We start from the raw sequence: 24,235 nt of genomic DNA on the forward strand, positions 1-24,235 counted from the left end.
GGCCTGTTTAGCAGAGGTGAGGGCAGATTTGAATGCTAGTGTTGCTTGTTTGAGTGCAGTGAAGTCGTCTTGAGAATGAATTTTCTTCCAGCGCCATTCTGCAATTCTGGATGCTGGCCAAAGCTTTTAAGTGATGTTATTGTGCCAGGGTAGTCTATTGATTTGTCGCACTCTGTTATGCATGACAGGGGCGACCAAGTCGATGGCTGATGCAAAAGTGGCATTGTAGAAATTAGTGAAAGTGTCTGTGTCGTGGAGTGAAGATATGGAGGACTGTGGTAGAATAGAGTCAGAGAATGTGCAAGTGTCTAGATGTGCGAGGTTTCTGCGGGGGTGCGCATGTTGCTGGACATGGGTGACAGGTGAGGAGGACAGGGATGAGAAAGTGAGTAGTTGGTGGTCAGATAGAGGGAGAGGGGAGATTGTGAAGTTAGATAGGGAGCAGAGACGGGTGAAGACCAGGTCTAATGTGTGTCCATCTGTGTGGGTGGCTGAGAAGGACCACTGAGTAAGTCCAAAAGATGATATAAGGGACATGAGTTTGGAGGCTGCTGACTGGTGGGTGTCAATGGGGATGTTGAAGTCACTCATGATGATGGTGAGAATGTCAGCAGAGAGAAAGTGAAGGAGCCAGATAGAGAATTGGTCGATAAAGGCAGTGGTCGGGCCCGGAGGTCGGAATATGACAGCCACTTGGAGCTTGAAGGGAGAGTAGATACGGACAGAGTGGACTTCAAAAGAGGGGAGGATATGGGAGGGTAGAGGTGGGACTGGGTTTAAGGTGCAGTTGCAAGAAAGGAAAAGGCCCACTCCTCCACCATGTCTGTTGCCAGAGCGAGGAGTGTGGGTGAAGTCGAGGCCGCCGTAACGTAGCGCAGCAGGGGAGGAGATGTAGGAGGGTGTCAGCCATGTTTCGGTGAGGCCAAGGTAGGAAAAATTATGGGAGGTAAAGAGGTCGTGAATCACATGGAGTTTATTGCAGATGGAGCAGGCATTCCAGAGTGATCCAGAGAGTGGGAGCAGGGTGGTGGGCGTCAAGGGCACGGATTTGAGGTGGGAGAGATTTTGGGTGTTTATATTTGGTTGGGAGAGATAGACGGGGGTAACAATGGGAGGTGTGAGCTGTGCGGGGTCTAGGGTTGGGAGATATGTCATCAGCAGTGAGAGACAGAGCATGTGGGAGGAGAGTGGGCAGCTTGTTTTGTGTTTTATTAGGAGAGATCTGAGGTTGAGGAGCAGGTCAGCGGAGGCGGTCAGGTGGAGAGGCAAGAGGGAAGGAGAGATTATTATTTGGTTAGAGGGTGCTGGGGTTTGCGGATAGCAAAGGAGAGTGAGGAGTAATGAAGCCAAAACCGTTAGCGCGTATGTCAGCATGGTCAGAGTAAGTGTGGAGGTAAGAGAAATTTAGTACATTTAAACACAGTGGTTAGTTGTACCTTCTGGTTGCATATTTCTGCTGTTATCCTTAAAGAGACATCCTTATGGAGACAGACCAAGGTCAAGACAGACCTATAAGTCTGAATTTATAACAAGTTAACAGCACATTAAGCAGGCCAGGTGTGATCTGGAGGGAGGGGCAGCGGGAAGACTGGATACAGACACAGGAGGGGATTAATTAGAAGTCAGAAAACAAAATACAAAGGAAATAGATCCAAATGGACAGATAAGGCTAAATGTGTGTTAGCATCAAGGAAATAAGGTGACAAGGCAGCCAGTGGAGGAGGTGATGATTGTTTTTTTTTGGCTTATCTATCTATAGATCTATCTATCAATCTATCTCATATCTATCTACCATATAGCTCTATCTATTTCCGATCTATTTATCTATCTCAGACCTTTTTAGTGCTTTCAGTAAACTGTCTTTACAATGACAATAATAATGTTATAACATTTTTGTGCATTTTTACAGTATTTTACATATATTTTTAAATCAATACTGTTCACATGCTGTAACTCTATGAGGTCGATTTATAACATGAAACTGCAGTTTTTCTAATTTTTATCCATTTACTTCTAAAATTGCTATTTTAAGTCTAACCAAAATCTTGATTTGGCTATAGTCATATGAGACATATAAAATTCTTACACAGAATAACTTTTTTCCCATTGAAGAGATATGTTATTTGCCAACTTAATACTAACTATACAGATGTGTACATCTGTATCATTTTTAACGCAATAGAACAATATTAAGGGTAATTAAAAATAAATTAAAAATATATAAATTTGGATTAAATATTGACACATTTTTCATGCCTTACATAAGATTCAATATCGGAAACTTTGAAAGAGTCATTGTCTACAAATGGAAACAAAAATCATTGGGAACTGGCTTAGTCAGTCTATTTGCATTTCCCTTTCTGATCTCATGATTAGCTAAAAAATAGCTGGATAATTCCAGTCTAATGTTCACTTCATTGCATCCATTAGACAAGCACTTCCTGCAGATTACATAGCATCAGGCACATGCCAGCTTCCAAAGTTTGCAAAATATACAACTAATGAGCCAAGTGGGCAGCAATCCCAGCAATATCATCACAGGGCAATGGACAGGACAACTATTGTCTTTTATTTGTTTTTTGTTTTTTTGCTGGTATCTACTGCATTAGTAGACTATGTAAACTGTATTGGTAAGAATGCTTTACATGCTTAAAGTATATACAATGATTAGACACTAAAACCACCTCCCTAACAATATGTATGTCCCCTTTGCACACCAAAACAGCTTTAACTCAAAGAAACAATTATTTCCATATGATTTCTGAAAGCTTCATTTAGTGTGCGGCAAAGGTAGTAGCAGAGGGTTTATTAAGGGGGTAATCCCATCTCCGAGATCCTATCCCAATATGAAGTAGGTGCAATAATAATATTAGCAAATATCTCTAATTAGAAATGTAGTATAGTTTTTCTGATTCACTATGTCTCTTTCGTCATGTGCAGGCATTGCAGGAGCTTAGGTATCCATGGTTACGAACACCAGCAACTAGATAACTGTCATTATATGGTCATAACCATGGATACCTAAGTTCCTGCAATGCCTGCTCATTACAAAAGAGGCATAGTGAATCAGAAAAACTATACTACATTTCTAATTGGATGTATATGGTAATATTATTATTACACCTACTACACATTGGGATAGGATCTTGGAGATGGGAATACCCCTGTAAGTTCCAATGCAAAGCCTCCATGGATTGTACTATCTTTCATAACAACCCATAAATACTCTAGCGGCAGTTCCAGACCCATAGTATAGTTACAGGGTCTACATATGTACCAGTTATGGTGGTCACCTGGTGTGGTCAGAGTAAACAACTGGGACCAAAGGTGGCTGGACATTGCAGTATTTTTATTGGGAACAGCTGCAGAGAACTGTTAGTTATGCTTACAGCAGGCGAAGGGTTAATTGCAGGTCAGCGTTAGGAAGTAAATACAAATTGTAGAAATATACAGGAGTCTGCTAAGATGATTACCAGCTGAGAGAACTGGGAAGATAAACGCTAAAGCATATGGTAACTGAAAGCAAAGCTCACTGAATATTCAAACACACATGGGTGGCAGAGTCGGCCTTAAAAGGCCTTTGGTGATGATGTCACTGGAGTTCGCTGGGCAACTTGCGAAACCCGATGTGGACCACAGCAAAGGGCGACAGCCATAGAGCAAGGGAGAACTCTTCCTGAGTTAAAACATTAGTATTGTTGTTTCTAAATGATTAAGAACATGTTTTCTTAGCATTATTTGAGGTCTGCAAGCACTGCGTTTTTTTGTTCTTTTGACCTTTTCTCATTTTCTGAAAATAAATACAAAATTTAGTGCTTGGAAATTTGAAGACATGTTGTCAGTAGTTTATAGAATAAAAGAGCAATTTACATTTTACTGAAAAATATACCTATTATGGGAAAAAAATCGACAAACTGAAAATTTTGCAGTGGTCTCTTAATTTTTGCCAGAGCTGTATAATGAGAATAAAAAGGTAGGAAAAAGCATACAAGTAGTATGTTCACCATGGAGGGATGTGCAAATACCAGGTACAAGCTTGTTTCCAAGCCAGAGATGTAATGAATCAGCTGCAGCTGCCTCATGTGATGGTACAATGCAGAAATCCCTATGTCATAGAGAAAAATTAATTATAAAATCCATAGAGACATCTTCAGAGAGGGTATATATCTCCTCACATTGAACATATGTGATTAATAATAGCTGGGAAGTGAGAAAGAGCTGACACTTCAACCTTCATTGAAGTTGGATCACATGTGGTAAACAGGTAATTGCCACAGAGAATTTGATGAGAAATGGCCAACAAGCCTAGGATTCCTGTACTCAGAGGCAGAGAAGTACAACAGCTTCATCTATTCAAAGTAATTGTCTCAGACTTTCTGGAGCCAGTGGTCAATGATGAATATTGAGGTTTGCATCAATCCGATATTTATGGGAGATTTATTTTTGGTGTTGTACAGAAGGGATGATCATAAAATATTCATTCACATCACAATAAGGCCATTCTAACACCTCCAACTTAATAATTGATCAGATCAATGACACTACCTGTGTCATGTTTCATCTCTATAGAAAGATAAAATCACGATAGGATGACAATATCTCCTGCCTGGGATCTTCGAGGTGAAGACATCCTGAAAGTTGGATATCTCAATCTTCAAAAGGCCTATCAAATCCCACAACCAGCCCCCATATAAGCTAATCATGGGGATATATATTATGAAGTAACCTTGATCTAATAAAAAGCAGAGTTTGGGTTTTTGCCATTGTCCATTTTCTGGAAGACACAGTTCGCTGCGAGAGTGTTCCATTTTCCTAATAGGATAAATAGTTTGGAAATTCAAATAAAAGAAAACGTGGTGATATATGCACTACTGAGTGTGACAAGCAGGTAATTTCTTCATATGGATTTATTAAAAGAATAAGGGCTATGTGTTTTAATATCACAGAGATGTCTTCAGCGGGCTAGGCAACTACAACACTTTGAAAAATTATTCATACAACCGAACTTTTCCACTTTTTTCATGTTACACCCACAAACTTAAATGTATTTTATTGGGATTTTATGTGATATACTAACACTCAGTAGCAAGTATTTGTGAAGTGTAAAGGAAATTATACACGGTTTTCTAATTTTAAAAATAGAAATCTAAAAATAGTGATGCTCAATTGTATTCAAACATCAAAAGACTGACTATTACTTCCAAACAGAATACTGGCCTGAACAGGTGCATACTAAGGGTAGCCATCTTCATACATAATTCTGTGTCTGATACTGAAACTGAGTGACCAATTGCCTCCAGAAGTCACATAATTAGTAAACAGCCTACCTGTGTGCAATTTATTCTCAGTATAACTAGAGCTTCTCTATGAATGCCTCAGAGGTTTGTTTGAGAACATTAGGGATCAAAAAGAATCACAAAAACCAAGGAACACACCAGAGAGGTCCGGGATAAAATTGTAGAGAAGAGTAAAGCAGGGTGAGGTTATAAAAAGTAGCCCAAGCTCTGAACATCTCACAGAGCACTGTTCAATCCATCATTCAAAAATGGAATAGATATGGCACAACTGCAAACATACCAAGACATGACCGTCCACCTAAACTGACATCACAAGCAAGTAGAACACTATTTGGAGAAGTAGTCAAGCGGCCCATGATCACTTTGAAGGAACTGCAGAGATCCACAGCTCAGGTGGGATAATCTATTCCCAGGACAACTATTGGTCGTATACTGCACAAATCTGGCCTTTATGGAAGAGTGTCAATAAAGTCATTTTTTAAAACAAGCCATAAGAAGTCCAGTTTGCAGTTTGCAAAAAGCTGTGTGGAGGGCACAGCTAGCATGTGGAAAAAGATGCTCTGCCCAGAAGAGACCAAAGTAAAACTTTTGGCTAAATTCAAAACACTATGTATGTCGGAAAACTAACAATGCACATCACCCTAAAAACACCATCCTAACCATCAAACATTACTCATGTGCTTGAATGGCCTACTCAAAGTCCAGACTTAAATCCCTTTGAAAATCTGTGGCTAGACTTGAAAGTACTGTTCATATTTGGGCTTCTTTCTATCTCGCTGAGCTAGAGCTAGTTTGTAAAGAAGACATTTCAGCCTCTAGATGTGCAAAGCTGGTAGAGACATACCCTAAAAGGCTTGCAGTAGTAATTGCAGTGAAAGGTGGTCCTGCGATGTATTAACTTAGGGGGCTGAATACAATTGCACTTCACAAATTTCAGATTTATATTTTTTAAATATTTAGAAAATTTATAATTTCATGTATAATTTCTTTTACACTTCACAAATACTTTCTACTTTTGTTGATATATCACATAAAATCCTAATGAAAGCGTAATGTGAAAAAATGTGGAAAAGTTCACGAGTTATGCATACTTTTTCAAGGAATTTTTTTTTATCAGGACAGCATACTGAGTTTAAATGTGCAAAGGAGAGAAAAGATTTACACATTGACATTATGGGTTCAAAGGTCAGTTGAGATGAACAAATAAGATAAAGGGAAAAGTACATAATTGTAACATATGGTGATGTGTAATGTATACTAGAAATATAATAATATAAATATCCAATGTTAAAATGTGAGCACTAAAAGATTACACACTGACATCATGGGGTCAGGGGTCAGTGCAAATAAGTAGATAACACCAAGTGAAATAATATAGTACACATAAGTACTGTATATATAATATACAGGGTGGGCCATCTATATGGATCCACCTAAATAAAATGGGAATGGTTGGTGATATACAGGTGCCCATCCTGTATATACAAATTGTCTCTTCAGAGAGGAAGAGGATTAGAACTCTAGTGCCACCTATTGGAAGTAGCAATCCTAAAAGTCAATGTCCACCCTTTAACAAGCCAAACCAGAATTTCAATTTGCAGACACTGTGTTTCGGGGTACTGCCCCTCGTCAGTGCAAAGTGTGAGATCTGGTTTGGCTGTGTGAAAGGCGTCTGACCGATATCCCGGAAGTATTGTTTCTCCTTGCGGAGAATGACATGCTAAGCATGCCGAGATGAGGAAACTTAAAGCCGCAATTTGCATATTTCCCGGAGGAGCATTGCGGCTTTAAGTCTCCTCATCTCTGCATGTTTAGCATGTCAATCTCCGCAATGAGAAACGATACTTCTATGATATATATATATATATATATATATATATATATATATATATATATAATAAAAATGACTATAAATAAAAATAGATAATCTCATACAATGTAATATATAACTTAATTCAGGGATAATGAGGTAAAACTTCAATGTTAAAAAGAAAACACTATATGCAGGGACACCTGATGGGACTTGTAGTACCAATATAAACAGACATGGTGATGAAGGTAACGAACACTAAAAAAAAAACAATTTTAAGTTAAAATTATAAAACAATATTTGTTTGGGAAAAAACCTAAGTAATTAAAATGAATATGCTAAGCTAAAATGATGGGACTTGTGGAACTACGTAGACAAAATGGAAGCAAAGATACAAACAGCTACAACGGAGACTGATACAAACAATAATATTGTTTAGAATGTAATGTACTGTTGGTAAAGGATAAGACGGAATGGCAGAATAGAAACCCAGGATGATGTGGTACTGCATTGAGGGTCACATGGATAAAAGTATCAATCAAAACAACATGGCCTAATAGAAATAAAATGGTAAAATTAGTGAGTTCTAAAGGTACAGAGAAGGCTAAAGATTAAATGCTGGGACTTGCGGTGCTTCATCAAGAAACAGCCAGTAATCGGTGCATAACAGAAGGCTGTCTCAGCCACCTCATTAAAGAAACTTTCCCAGCCATATTTTTTTTATTAAATGTGCGTATGTACATGTAATACAGTGTTAGTGTGTTAATGTACTCTGCCACCACTGCTCTCTACGGAATCCAGCACTGTTCTTCTCCATTCTGAGTGACATCAATCCTCTGCAGACTCTCTGGGTCACATTGCACCCTACGTGACCTGGAAGTGGCTTTTACAATGTATCCCAGTCCCAGCATTTTAGCTGAGCGTATTCATTTCAATTACGTAGTTTTTTTTTCCTCCAACCAATATGGCTTTATATTTTTCACTTACAATTGTTTTTTGCATTGTTCAGTATCTTCATCACCACGTCTGCTTCTATTAGTACTACCTATCCCAGCAAATACCCATGCTTTTAGTGTTTTTTTAACGTGAAAGTTTTACCTGATTATTCCTAAATTATGTTTGTCATTGTGTATATTGTTTGTCATTATCTATTATATACTTTTCACTTGGTTTCATTTATTTGCACTGACCCCTGACACCGTGTGTAATCTTCATTTAGTGCTCACATTTTAACATTGAATGCTTACATTATTATATTCCTAGTATATATTGCACATTTCCATGTGTTAGCATTACATATTTTTACCCAAATCTTACTTGTTCATCTGCACTGACTGTTGACCCCATAATGTCAGTGTGTAAATCTTTTCTCTCCTTTTTTGCCCATGCAAGCTCTGCTAACATATGCCTGGCCTAAGGAAAACATCTGGCCAAGGTTGAAATGTGACGTCCAACAGTGCCTCGGGTGCGTCAGTCTTGAAGTCCTTGGCTCTGTGTTAGCGCCACACAGGTCTGGGTGCACAGAGACTCGTGCACTGCAGCTTGCAAACTCCAAACTGACACACCTAAGGCAAAACTGACAGATTTAAATGGAATCGTGGCCATTGAGCCACTTCCAAAACCCGGAGTGGAGAAAGGGATTCGCCCCACAACCAAACCTGCAAATCCTTATAAAAAGAAAAGCCCTTGATGGGTTTTCCTAAAAACCTGACTGGGTCAACTACTTGGACCCAATTCACTCTTTCTTTTATTTTGCTTTGCGATTCACAGGCGTTCTTCTGTAAACACAAGGTGCTCCAGCGGGTTTAATAAGACTGCGTCCGCATCTTGGGGGACACATAATGATCGTCGCATATGATCCACCTCACTTCCTCACATATCCCCCTCCTTTGTTCAGACTTGTGGGGTTGAACACTTGTCACCATATAGGGTGCCTTGCGCCTTCCCTGCACGATGTTCCACGATGAAATTAAAATTTTGGAGTGACAGGAACCATCTGGTGACCTGAGCATTCTTCTCCTAGGCATTTCTCATCCAGACCAAGGGTGAATGATCTGTCATCAAGCAAAAAGGTTGACCGAGCAAATAATAGCGGAGGGACTCCAAGGCTCACTTATTAGCCAGGCACTCTTCCACTATGCTATAATTTTTCTCGGCCGGGTTGAGTTTCCTACACAGGTAGGTGCCACTCCGTTTACCTCCTGCAACAGGACAGCACTTAGGCCGATGTTAGAGGCATCCGTCTGCAAGACGAAGACTTTCTTGAAGTTGAGGCTAATGAGGACGTACTGTCCGCATAGCACAACTTCATAGATTGGTACGCTTCCTCCAGCTGAGGCTTCCACCAGACCATGACCGACTTCTTTCCCTTTAAGAGATCCATTAGGGGTGTTGTTCTCCCCGAAAAATAAAGTATGAACCTTCGGTAATGATGCCGAGGAACGCTCTTACCTGTTTGGTGGTAAGAGGTCGGGACCAGTTCTGTATAGCCTCGATTTTATTTATTTGGGGTTTGATAACCCTATGGCGGATCATGTACTTTAAGTACCGGGCTTCCTTAAGCCCTATCGCACATTTTTTGTGATTCTTCATCAAGCCCACGGCTCTGAGTGAATTGACTACCGCTTGTACCTGGGACAAGTACTAAAGATGATGATATCATCCAAGTATGCTGTGGCATAGTTCCAATGATGTTCTAAGACTATGTCCATCAGCCTCTGGAATGTGGCTGGTGCCTCTGACTTGGACCCAATTCACTTTTTCTTTTATTTTGCCTTGCGATTCACAGGCGTTCTGCTGTGAACACAAGGCGCTCTAGCGGGTTTGTTACTACGGCTGGTCAGGAGACAAATCTCCAGGAGTGGACCCTCTGGACCATGGCACCGAGGGGCCCCAGGCGAGCTGCCAGGTGGAGCTGACCCCTATACAGGGATCGTTAGGAGCAGACCCAGGGGTTCGGGTACCACGATAGCCGGTACCGAGAGGGGCGGCTCAGGACGTACTGGAGTAGGAGTGCGGGACTGAAGCGTAGACAACAGAGCGGGATCACTGGAGACTGGACCGGAGTAGAACTGCAGGACTGGAGCATAGACAACAGGACGGAGCAGGAACACAGGAGGCAGGACTGGAGTTGGACTGTAGGACTGGAGTGTGGATAGCAGGATGGAGCAGGAACACCGGAGGCAGGACTGGAGTAGGACTGAAGGACTGGAGTGTGGATAGCAGGATGGAACAGGAACACCAGAGGCAGGACTGGAGTAGGACTGAAGGACTGGAGTATGGATGGCAGGATGGAGCAGGAACACTGGACTGCGGGGCAACTGCAGGGACCACGTAAGGCAGGACTGTGAGGCTACTGCAGGAATCACTGAAGACAGGACTATGAGACTGCAGAGAGCACACGAGGAAGCAGGGCCCAGTGTGCTAGCAAACACAATGATCAGGCGCCTTCCCCAGGGGGGAATGGCCCAATATGGCCCTGTCAGGTCTGCCATTGGTCCGTAGGTGCTTCCGGGTCAGGGCATTGCCGGAGCACAAGTAACAGGAGGGATGCGCGGCCGTGGCCTATGGCGCATGCGCATTGCATGCAGAGACCTCGTCGGCCACAAGTCTGTCAGAAGGGACCGCCGTAGCTGTCGGGCGGCGGGGGGCTGCGGCGTGGGAGTGTTGGCTGGGTAAGTATGCGGAGGTGGCGTGAGAGGGTTTAATAAGACTCTGTCCATATCTTGGGGGACACATATCGACCCTAGCATATGATCCCCCTCACTACCTCACAATACACATACATAGTAATGCTATACTGTACACATACATACTACCATTATACTACACGCATTGGTAGTTCTGCTGTACCACACACATATGTAGTACTACTATTTGATGCAAGCAGAAATACAGTATATACTGCTTAACCATACATTCATTACACACATGTATGTACATAACAAACACATGTATCATTATCATTATACAAACATACCACACATGCACGCATATATACATTATTACACACAACAAAGACAGATAAATCATACATATCATACACTCCTGCATATAAATTTCAGATATTACATATACATCACTCTCTCTTTACATACACATATAGGTCTGGCGTTATGGGGGGCAATTTCCCAGTTTACCTTTCCCCAATAGGGCTCAATAACATAATACCACATGGGGACAGAATGTCCCATTAGTGATTGTCACAAAAATTATGTCCTCCCTTTATGCACAACTGAATCTGCCAAAAATTGAACTTCTTGTGTTTTCCCCCCTCTGCTAACCTTCTTGAACCCACTATTACAATTTCCTTGTGTGGTTCCACCATTACTTCCCAGCAGCATGCTCACCGTCTTGGGTTTATATTTGACCAGATCTTTTCTTCACTCCCTACATCCAATCACTTACTCATACCAGCTGCACCTCAAAGACATCTTCAGAATCCTTCCTTTTCTCACCTTTGACTCTTCAAAAACTTTTACTGTTGCTCTAATTCATTATCGTCTGGACTATTGCCACTCTCTACTAATCGAAATGGAAAAAGAACAAAGCTCACCACCTTCATAATGTAACTGTTGGACATGTGATGGGATGAATCAATGGAACATTGTGAGTGGCAAGAATTTAGCTGGTGTGCTCAGGATCAGCAATAGCAAGTAGAAAAGTAGAAATTCGGCACATCAACACAGAGATAGCTTAAAATATCTTAGTCTTTATTAGAAGTCCATAAAATTACGAACCAGTTCTGGTGACACCGGTCTCTCTCTTACTAAGCTTTCCCCTCTCCAATCCATCCTGAAGGCAGCAGCCAGGATCATTACTGTCTAACCACTGCACCGATGCCTCAACCCTGTGCCAGTCATTGCACTTGTTACCCGCCCACTATGAGGGGGCTTTGCTTGGACACAAAGCCAGAATGTGATGAAAAAGGTCCTGAGCAGAGCCTTGACTCTGTAAAGTATTATTGTATACTTAATGTAATTTATTTAATTTTTAATCAAGAAAAAATGAAAAAGAATACAAGACAAGTGTACCTACGATTGGTACTGTTTTTCTTTTGTCTTTGCTAATAAAAGTTTTCATCTACTGACAGCAAACTGAAATGTTGAACATGATGATGACTCGCGAAGATCAGCTAAGGAATAGAGGGGGTGCTCACTGTAAATAAGATGCGGAGCTCCGAAGAACCCAGTAGTAGCAAAATAACAAAAACTTCGGCACTCAAATGATAGCTTTATTATCCAATATGAAAAGATGAGGCAAAAACCACCACCACACAAAAAAATCAGGAAAATCAAAAATGACCCTAAAGTAAAACAGATGTGCCATAACAGATTCAGCTTGAAAAAGGCATGTCTATGCCGAAATGTTGCAGAAGTACATCTGTTTTTCTTTAGGGTCATTTTTTATTTTCCTGATTTTTTTGTGTGGTGGTGGTTTTTGCCTCATCTTTTCATATTGGATAATAAAGCTATCATTTGAGTGCCGAAGACTCACGAAGATCACTTAATTAAATAATGCTACTAACATTTAATGAAGAATGAAAAAAATCATAACTTTACATTTTAACAGGTTTTGAAAATGTAATAGCTGCGAAATAGTGGCATTGAGATACAGATTGGTGGGAGTTGTACTTACTTCTCCTATGTCTCCTCCCCTTCACAACCTTGCTGCTTTCTGCAATATCCATCAAGATCAACACAAGCACAGTGAACAGTCCAAACTGCATAGTAACTCTCCAGCACTGAGTGCATGCAAAGCCGGCTGATTGGAGGGAGTCTGTGCCACCCTTGTGGTTGTTTCAGTATCTGCTGTGTCTGATGACAAATGCAAGTCTGTACATGCCTGGTAGAGAGAAAAATCTGAAATTCATATCATCTGCTCCATGAACTTTAAGTTGCCGGTAGTTCTGACATTCTGAACTTGGATCGAGTTCCATTTACGTTGTCACTGAGGGCACTACATGAATCTTCTAGGGTACCTGCAGAGAACACAGTAATGAGGATATGCTAAGGAAGGCTGTAAAGAAGTGTCATCGTATCCTTAGTGGACTACATGTGATGTTCTACCTTTATATAATCTCTATTACAACTTGTTTAGTAAGTATTGCTTTAAAAGGAATCTTCATGGTGAAAATGGAATAAGATCTTCACGTACAATGTTATAGAGCGGGATGAGCTGATCCGATTGATATCCATTTTCATTGGAAAAGTTTCTGTAAAACTTGAATTTTATTCATTGAAATGTTTGTAGGCATATGAGTGGAGTGGGTGGTCCTTCTTGGTGACTGATAGCCTTTACTGTATGACTGCATGCAGAGAAAGCTGTCAGTCATTAGTAGGACCACCCACTGGGCTTATATACAGTACATACAAACTTCAATGAATAAAATACAAGTTATACAGAATTTATTTCCAGCAAACTCCGCTCAGCTTCTCCTTCTCTATACTGTACTGTCCACAGAAAGGACTACATGTCAACATGACCAGTTCCTTCTAAGTGTGAAATGAGTGAATGTTTACATATGCCTCATTTATATGAATTAATTTTAATAACAAAAAACAGTGTATATGTAACATTTTTGTGTATTTTTAAGATATGTCAAACATTTTATAAGAAAAATAAACATCTAATAGATCATAAATCATAAAATAGTATTCAAATTAACTCTTCTACAGAAGTAGGAAAACTCTAGTGCAGCCTATAGTTATCTACCTTGTAAATTAAGGCCTTACCCATTCAAAGCCTTCAACGATGACTCTGAATAACAACGAACGCCAACACCCACCCAAATAGCTACTTCTGATCCCTTGCCCCTCACTAGCATAAAGTAGGGTTTCGTTGGGGTGTATGAGCCACTAGGGTTGGCATGGGTACAAGTTCTCAATGAAAAGATCTAGCTAGATAATTATTGGTATGAATGTGGTAAGAATCATGAAACAGCTGTCTACGTCTATCACAAAAAAAGCCAAAATTGGGAGGAATTGTTCAGTGTTGAATACAAGACTTCACTTTACATAGAGGGAGATAATGCAACTGCTACTGACTACTAGACAAGAGTGTTGTGAACTCATTTTCTGGTTTACCTCTGGCTTCTGGTGAGGGTGGTGGAGCTGGATGTGTCGACAGAGGAGTCGTGAGTTCTCCATCCGGGCTCGCTCTAGTGGTAACAATAGGTAATGAAGCTTATCTAAATGGCAGAGACCTGCCACCTGAGGAGGAGTACTGTGAGTGGACATCAGGAGTCTCTGACTGGATTTAAGACAGCCGACTCCCTAATTTTGTGCTGGTGATTTTTTCCTGCCCTGAGGTTCTGGTTTCCAGTTCTGTTCCTGCCTTCTCAAGCTAAGTGTGCTCTGCTATTATTTCACATGAGATTTGGTTTTGTTTACTCAGTTTTTGTGGTCAGCCAGCCCGTGCTGGGGCTGTGCTGAATTTCCATTCTTATATCTCTGTTTATGCCAGTTTGCTTTTTGTCCCTGATCAGATTGGTCTCTTTTTGCTCTGTCTTCAGAATATACCAGAGTGCTGATATAGGGAATTGAAGTCTAGTGACTTCAGGGTTTTTGTTATCAGAAAGTGTTGGACATTTTTGGCAGGGTTTTGTGCGTGATTGCAGACAGCATCTTTCCTTTCCTGTCCTTTCTAGTTAGTGTGGGCCCCATCGTTTGCTCAGCCTATTTTTCTATCTGTGTTTGTGTTTTCATCTTGTCTCACCGACAATACATGTTTGGGGGCTGTCTGTTGCTTTGGGGTCTGCTCTGGGGCAGTTTAGATTTCCCCTTTTCTTGCTTTAGGTTTATTTAGTTCTCCGGCTGTGACGAGGTGTCTAGGATCATCATACAGTAGGTAGGCTCAACGGCTACTGCTAGTTGTGTGGATAGGATCAGGGGTCTGCAATCCGCTTAGTTACCAACCTCTCTGGTTTTCTGTGGCTTAGCTTGTTTTTGTTTTTCCTCCTCGGTGACTCATTCATAACACAAGAGGTAGACCAGCCCCTCTGTCTCCATTGCTACTGGTTGATAGGAACCTGTTTAGAGAAACTTCATTGTTTGAAATCCAAGGCATGGTAAATTTGCATTGAACAAATATGGAGAATGATAAACACCAGGACACTTGGTGTCAGCCATTTATTCATTTTTAACTTTATTCTGGGACCATCTTACTTCTGTGTAGCGCACACTTTTGCCTTTAATTTGTAATAAAGATTAAGGCTAGCAGTAACACCTAGAAAGGTAGGGCAGATACTGTGGCTCACTGGAAGAAAGAGAGTTCATTGCTCCTGTATGCTATGAATTTTCATTTAGTTTCTCTTACCCAGGATCAATGGTGTTTTCAGCACTAACGATCCAACTCAGTTGTCCTGGACTTCTTGAGCAGCGGACTAGAGATCCATTGAGCGAACTGTATTGGCATTAGCAGGACACAAAAACAGTTTGATACTGGACACTCTCCATCTTGTAGGCCACAGGCTGCTATGGGCCTACCTCCTACAAGATAGCACAGTCCTGGCATAAGCAGCACAATTAGGTCATTGGATTGTGGTGCCGGAGCCAGTTTGTTCTGTGTGCAGACGAGAAAAGAACTCGGTCAATGTGTTCATTGGGTATCAGGTTGCGTGAGTGTAAACTTTTTTTAATGGAGGAGGAAGACTTATTTACATACACAAAATGGAGCATTATTTCATTTGAAGGAGACATCAGGAGGCATTTTTACTTTATAAAGGATAAATTTAAGGGGGCACGAAGGAACATTATTACATTTTAAGGAGGAACTCATAGCCATTACTATTTGAAAGGTAGAAGGGCAATGTAGCCTTCAAAGGAGTACATGTAGTGGAATTTTTAATTTTAAGGAGCATTATTAATGTTTAGGGACATAAAAAGGGCACTTCTTTCTGTGTGGGCCACTAAAAGGAGCACTATTACTGTTTAGGGTAGCTGAATAGAAAGCTATTATTGTGTGGGTACAAAATTTGGCACTATTACTATGTATTATACTTCTAGTGTCTGTTTGGCACTAGCTATCTGGCACTATTGTTTTCAGGGACAGCGGGGTCAGTGCGGCAAATGTAAGAGGTTAAAGGCCCTATTCATTGTTTGGGGTTTTACACGACAGTCTTAATGAACGGGACCTCTCAAGTAAAGTGCACCTCATTCCTTATGAGGTACATGCCACTTATTGAATTAGAAATGTTACTCCAGTCATAAATTGCAGTACATTTCTACCGAAATGTATGCCTCCAAAATGGCATAAGTTTTACTTAATTTGATAGGCAGGCTTCATCACAATCCGTTTCACCCCATCTCTGCCCACTCTTACCGGGACTGGAATACAAATGGCAAAAGTAGCTAAAATCTTTGTACAAATTTAAGTTGTGCAAACATTTTGTGAAACGTGAAGGTGTTTTTATTCAGAATTATGGCAAAGACAATTTAATGAATTGGATCCTGAAATTATCTTTGTTGCAAACTGGAAGAAATCATCATGGCGGTCTGGGCCTGATGTTGGAAGCGGAGAAATTGAATGACTTACTCCAATCAGAAAGAATGTCAGTTTTGAGTAACTATATATAAAGTTACTGTAATTTCTGGTGATTTTTATAGTAGATTTTTTTTTACTTAATAAGAGCTTTCGCCACTATGTAGTGGTAATGATAGTGGTCTTTTTAATTCTATTGTTAGTAGCAATGACTTTTATATAGGGCGTTTTGTTCAGACCACTATAGTATATAGGTAATATTTTGCCCTAACATAGCAGAAACAATGTTAAATGACAACTATATATGTATATGATTTTATTTTAAGTGGCGTAAGGGAGAAGTAATATGGAGATATATATCCTCAAAGACCTTGTACCCGTGATCTTTCAAGACCCTAACACACTCTGTACAGGATGCTGTCACATTCCGACATGGTGTGCTGGGCGGGGGATAGCTCTCAACCATGTTAAAGGGAATCTGTCACCTATTTTTAGCCCTATCAGCTGCCGGCACCGCCATCAGGGGCTTATCTACAGCATTCTGCAGTGGGTGTCGCGGACCGGTCCGGCGTCTCCTATCTTCTAGAGATGACGTCCTCCTTTTTACTTCTGCCGTGGCTCCTGCGCAGGCGTACTTTCTCTGCCCTGTTGAGGGCAGAGTAAAGTACTGCAATGCGCAGGCGCCGGGAAAGGTCAGAGAGCTCCGGCGCCTGTGCACTGCAGTACTTTACTCTGCCCTCAACAGGGCAGATAAAGTACGCCTGCGTCAGAGCTGCGGCAGAAGAAAGAAGGAGGATGGCATCGCTAGAAGATGGGAGGCGCCGGACCGGACAGCGACACCCATCGGACCGGGCCGGACGCCCGGGTGAGTATAATCTAACTTGTTTTTCTTATCTTTCATTATAGAATGCTATAGATAAGCCCATGATGGTGATGGTCGCAGCTCATAGGGCTAAAAATAGGTGACAGATTCCCTTTAAAACATTAAAGGGATGCTGATATTATTTCTTTAGCTAACGTTTTTCCACTTTATTTACCAGTTCTATGCTTTCCCAAACCAGAACCAGGTGAATTAGAATTAGGTAAGCCAAAGATGACACTTATTTCTATGAAAGGATTTTACTTCTTGAAACCTTGACACACAGTTAACACATTATCTATGGTGATTGATAGACAGTATAAATAAAAAGTTTCCAGTTACCATGTTTTGCGGATTTTAATATGCACTGGATTATAAGACGCACCCCAAATTTTGAGGAGAAAAATAGGAAACAAAAACTTTCTTAATAAAATGGTGGTGCTTGTTATAATCCATGCATCTTATTGCTTACCCGGGGTGGTGGCTGCAGTGAAGCGGGGTCCTATGGTCACTGCTGGAGGAGGCAAGAATGGAGCGTTGCTGCAGGCCACAGGCAGGGATGAGGGGGTGTTCTGATGCACACAGTCATTTTCCCGGCGTCCACTACAGAGTAAATGATGTAAGTGCGGGGGCTCTGGGCTTTCACAAAATGTCGGCAGAGCCCCAGCACCACCGAACACCCACAGCGGTGCACATCAGAACACCCCTTCATCCCAGCCAGCAGCCTGCAGCAACGCTCCACTCTTGCCTCCCCAATCCATGACCCCAGGACCCTGCTTCACCACAGCCGGTAAGGTATATCTGCATTATAAGATGCACTCCCATTTTCCCCCCAAGTTTGGGGTAAAAAAGTGCATCTTATAATTCGAAAAATACGGTACTTAAATTTGAATAGTTAACTCATGATAAAAGTTCATGTTAATTGAACGCTTAATGTTGTGAATGGCAAAATGTAGCCTAAAAAACTACATCTAGTATTGCAAAAAACAAGGACTTATTTAACTACACTTCAAGAAACGGAAGATAATTATTGGTATGAATGTGGTAAGACTAAAATTGTTTTATGGCTATAGTACAGTTAACTGCAGAACCCACAGATGAATTACACATTTTGCAACATACAGCCTCACTACTTCTTATTTAAAGCAATCTGTTGGTAAGATCAACCCCTCCAAACGCATATAAGGGCATGCATGTCTTTGAAAGCTAAATTAATGAATACTTTTATTTTTTCTATAACTTGGTGCATGAGAAATTGTTGTTTTAATTCATATGCAAATGAGATATTAAGTGTTTTGGGCTTGACTAAGCACATCCCGAGCTTCTGCCTTCTGAGGTTGTTTTCTCACCCAGCACTAACTGTGAGACTTTTTCTCGCTGTGCTAGTGGTGATCTCACCGAGGTCCCTGCAGTTCAGGGGCCCAGTTGGGAATGTAGCCTCAGAGGAGAGCAATCGATTAGTAATGGAGAGGCATCTTATAGACGCCTCTACATTATTAAGTTGTGGGCTTGATGTCACCTGACAATACAAAGGTGACATCAACTCCAAAAATATGAACCCCACTTGCCACCTCCACAGGGCAAGTGGGAAGAGCTGGGCAAAGTGCCAAAATTCTAGGTGATTGCGGGCTGCTATTTTTTTTTATCTTGGGAGGGGGCAATATCCATGGCCCCTTATGAGCCTGTGAACACCTGCCCCCAGTTGTTTGCTTTAGCTTGGTTGGTTGTCAAAAATGGGGGGGAACCCAATGCAGTTATTTAAATTATTTATTTAAACAATTTAAAAAAGCGTGGGGACCCCTCTATTCTTGATAACTAGCCTTGTTAATGCTGACAGCTGAGGGTTGTAGCTCACAGCTGTCAGTTTTGCCTGGCTAATTATCAAAAATACAGGGGAATACACACCATTTTTTAATTATTTATTTAGAGCACACTCTCATCAGCCGCCGCTTGCTCTCGCTGATATTAGTGACAGCAGGCATAGGTTGATGGAGTAATAGTCCCAGCAGCCGATGTCAGTGCCTGGACGTAAACTTTTACCTCCAATTACAACTGCGGACTCATGCTCTCATTTGACAGTGTGGGAACCGCGGCTGTCTGACTTGCGGTAATTATTTTACCTCCGATCAGAGGCAGTGTTTGCCATGCTGTCATGCACATAACAGCATGGCAAACACTGTATGTTCGGGCCCCTCATTCACGTGAATGGGATCCGGGTACTGTTCCGGTACCCAAAATGGCTGAACTCGCCTGACTCGAACATCCAGGGAGTCTGCCAATCTCTACTAAGGAGTCTGCTAAATCTTTCTGAAGGTTTTTTGCAGGCAAGCAGGGTTCTGATTTGCTACACTAGCAATCCTACGAGCAGCTCTCAATGAAATTTTGCTTGGTCTTCCAGACCTTATCTTGACCTCCACTGTTCCAATTAACTGTCATTTCTTAAATACATTTCTTTCTGAGGAAAGGGCAACTTGAAAGCATTCTGCTTTCTTCTTATAGCCTTCTTCTGCTTTGTAGGTCTCCACCATTTTCATTTTCAAAGTGCTAGGCAGTTGATTTTGGCACAAGGTTAGAGGAGGCTGGGTTTTTATAGAGCTGTGAAATTTGCATCCCCTGACCTTTTCTAACAATGAAATTAAGGACTGAAACTTTGTTCAAAATCTGAGCACACAAATCTCCAGGGATACCCAAATCTTTGACCATTTTCCTTTTTGTAATTTGTAAAATGAAAAAATATGACTACATATATATATATATACACACACATTTCCTTTCTATTTAAGGCAAAAGAAAAAAAGAAAGAATATATATACATATACAGTATATCAATATCTATATATTTTTTAAAACCTAGAATATTTTAAATTGAAATGTGTTTACTAAATATTTATTATGAAATAAAGTTACTTGTAGACCATATATACAGTATATCTAGGAAAGTATTAATAGAATGGCAGTATGTTCTTCAATGTAACCAGGAGATGTCAGTATAGGGCAGTAAAGCGAGCTTTACTACTTCTATTTCAAAACCTCCTACTCATTCAGATGCTCATATTTAACTATATTTCTGTATTTTTCACAGACAGAACACTTAGTCATTGTAGTCCAGTTTTGTTGGAACCCATGTTTCTGCAAACAAATTCTGGATATTTTTCCATTTTTTATTTGAGCTACAGCTCAAAATCACTCATACATGTGTATTGGTCCTAGGAAATCATGCACAGTACACAGACGCCATGTCTTTGCAATCCATGTGTTTTCTTTTAACATTGTAATAATAATAGTAATTAGAAGAAACTTTTCAATGTTTTAATTTTAATAATTGAGAAAATTACTGATGAGTAAAACAGCCACACTGACGAAGCATTGATGAAAATCATCGTTTTTATAATTACATAAAAAATTTGTGAAATCTGAATGAGGCCTAAGTGCATATTATATATCAGGAATGAGCAAACTTATTCTGCAGAAGTAATACGTTTTTGGAGTTACGTGATCTTCTAAAGGACCAAGGACAGGTACATGTAGCATATGGAGAGCTACACTTCAAAGTTTCTGCATGCCACTTATTTAGGCTGGTTCACATTAGCATTTGAGTCCGCAGAGTGGTGCTGTGGACTTCTTTCCTTAAAGCTACGCTTACTTACGCATGGCTCCGCCTACTTCCGCCTGTGTCCTGTGTCCCTATCTTTAATATTTTGTATGCAGGGACATGCGTTGTATGCGGATGCGTCCGCGTGCGTCATTTTGATGTGCCCGCCAAACGCAAGAAAATTGCGTTCGGAGAGCACTTCAAAACGACGCACCCGGACACATCCGCATACAACGCATGTCCCTGCGTTCACAATGTTAAAGATAAGTACACAGGACGCATGTGGAAGTAGGCAGAGCTTAAGGAAAGAAGTCCGCAGCACCACGCTGCGGACTCAAACGCTAATGTGAACCCGGCCTTACATCACAGTGCTGCACTAAGCGTGCACTCGCTCTATATTCATGTAGTCTTTATATGTGACTTTGCTGTTCCTATGTTACTTATTTGCTATCAGAATAGTGTACGTCCAATAAATGCCGGTGTGTGAGATGGTAATGAATAGACGTTGTTGCATTATCAGATTCCGGTCACAAGAGGTCACTTTTGTTTCTTAAATAGACTATATTGTAGACCTCATGTTGTTTTTCAGTTTGAGAAAGAGTTGACTGGAGTAGGACAATCCAACGACATCCTGAAGCTCAGATAATGCTGTGTCCTAGAAACTGATCAGAGTACTGAAGAAAAATGTACCTGTTCCTCTGACTCCTGTTATAGAGAAAGAATTACTTTGGGGGACGACTACAGTTGGATTAAGAGTTGGATACCCCCCAAGGCATCTGCTGTGAGGTGGATGGCCTCCTGATAGCTTATCAGGCTTAAGCTGTGCTCCAGGTGACAAGTCCAGGAACCCTCCCTCGGCCTCCCAGCTAAACGGCCAAACGGCTGATCAGCCAACCTCATGAATGACCGTGTTGCGGCTAGTAAGTCTTGAGCGCAGTCCCCACCACAGGGATCCCGATGGAACATGCACAGACTTTAGAGAGTGTTTGGTGCCAAACATGGAGTCTTAATTAGAGACATTGTTTGCTAGTACGACTGTGTGAACCAGAGCTAAAAACTCACCAAATTAGAGGAGCTTGGGTATAGATAGCCTAAAATAATTATGATCTTACAGAATTGTTAAGTTTGTGAATCTCTGTGCTGCACCCCTTCAGGGGCCACCTCTTGCACCCATCTAATTAGGCGGAACCACAGGTCAGACAAATTATATTGTATCTGATAGAACGTCCTGGGCCTATCGATTGTGTAGTGCAGGGATGTGTATAAAATGTAACTGTGTTTCTTTCTTAGTGGAGATGGGATTTCATAAAATCCTATCCACTGTGCTGTAACATCCGGCTGCTGCAGATTGGACACTGTGGATGTACACAGCGTCCAATCCGTAGTGTTTATTGACCATGGAAACATATCCTGAAAGTACAGAAAGTATGAGACTAAAAAAAGTCCCAGTGGCCATTGTGAGAATTGCAAGAGCTCTATTTTTTAATTTTTAATATAACAAGTGTATAATCATCTGATTTTCACCTGGACAAAAAACGATTTTCATCTGAATTGTCATCCATATTTGATCTATATGGCATCTTTTTTTTAATCAGCAAGGGAAATTATTTACAAGGCCAAATACAGTTTTCCATATTAATAATTGCAACGTATCTGTAAAAATCCTATGCTATATGGTGAATCCATGTGGGATCCGAATTTTTTGTGTGCGCCTGTATACTTGAATAGGCGAATCTCATCCAAATATGGACGAACTAGCGCATGCTCCTATTTTCTTCATGCACAGATTTGGTCTGTAAAAAAATGCTAATCTGAACAGCCAAATTGTACAACTTTGGTCCCAGTGCTGACCATGTGACGTCAGTTTTTTCCCATACAGTATAAAAAATGGTCATGTAAACTTGGCCAAATAGAGAATTGAAAGTCTCAAAAACTGGCAATAGATGATGTGGGTTGTCACATTCTGTAGAAAATGCTATAGGTCATGGATCCAACATCAATGGCAGCAAACAATGCCACAAATATCACTACACCCATCTAAAGAGTAATCACAGATGATTATTGTGGTGGGTATTATGGTTTGGAGAGGGTCACTTGTTGGCTGAAATATTGTCTTCACTGTATGTTTTTACTGTGCAATATGTGGGACGGTGAGTCTGTGCTGGTGGCGACTTAACATGCAGATGATGGGGACAGAAGCTGTGGTCATTTCTCCATCACCGCTACTGAAACAGGATTTCATCAACCTACAGCAGTGATAGAAGCTGTGGTAAGTATTTGGGAGAATGGAGAATGGTAGGGAATTTTAAAATAAAGTAAATCACAAAAGTGGTTAGGCCTTAAAGATAGATGTTTATAAAAGGCAATCTACCAATTGGAACCTTTAATGGATGGATAATATCATATATTACTGTTAAGTCCGGTGCACTTGTAGACCATGCAGCGGGGTGGTCTCTCCCTGAATACAGCGGGCCAAGGAGAAAGTTCACGACCAGACAATTTGTTAAGGAACTAATTTTTTTACTAACGACAGAAACTGAGTTACTCCAACAAGACGTCAGTGAGTCTGCGCAGAGTCCCCTGGCTGACCTGAGGTGAACTGATGAGTGTGGGAAAAAATGCAGAAACTTTCCCACGCACATTAGTTCATCTCCGGTCAGCCGGGGAGGCTGCGCAGAGATGAACTAAGTTATTCTGGCAGTGGGGGACCTGACTGACCAGTGGAGAGGTAAGGATATTGTTGTTCTTTTGTTTTATTTTTGTTACAGGTCCATGGTTTATTTATGGATTACCAGAGGAATAATTATGGTCAAAAACTTGGTGTCTTTATTTCATTAAAAGAATTTTTAATCAATGTCTGTGTGTGTTTTTTTTTAACCCTTTACTAGTCTAGGGTTAATAATGGATAGGTGTCTTATTGACACCTCTCCATTATTAATCGGCTTAATTTCACCTTCCAATAGTAAGGTGACATTAACTCATTCTTACTAACCCATTAGCCACCGCTACAGGGCAATGGGAATAGAGAGGCTAAGTCCCAGAAAAGGCGCATTTTTTTTCAACGAATTAACCCCTTTATTTAACACCTACTTGTCCCAAATTTTACACACATACCCTAATCTAATTATTAGTCAAAGACATATAAAAAATAAAGGAAATGAAATGGTTTACTGTATGTAAACCATGTGTCATTTCAT

At 40.8% G+C, this 24,235-nt stretch overlaps 1 protein-coding gene across 2 annotated transcripts in view; it reads right to left on the reverse strand.

The window, feature by feature from the left end:
* Positions 1-24,235, reverse strand: part of RSPO1 (R-spondin 1) — a 232,533-nt gene that overhangs the window by 49,459 nt on the left and 158,839 nt on the right. For both annotated transcript variants that reach the window (XM_073562421.1, XM_073562420.1), the window contains exon 2: positions 12,745-13,087. In XM_073562421.1, coding sequence (XP_073418522.1) covers positions 12,745-12,835 — 91 coding nt within the window. In that variant the 5' untranslated portion in view covers positions 12,836-13,087. The remainder of the gene's footprint in view (positions 1-12,744; positions 13,088-24,235) is intronic.

This window comes from Dendrobates tinctorius, unplaced genomic scaffold (genome assembly GCF_039654945.1).
Source record: "Dendrobates tinctorius isolate UK_male_01 unplaced genomic scaffold, ASM3965494v1 ptg000015l, whole genome shotgun sequence".
NCBI classification, from domain to species: Eukaryota; Metazoa; Chordata; class Amphibia; order Anura; family Dendrobatidae; genus Dendrobates; species Dendrobates tinctorius.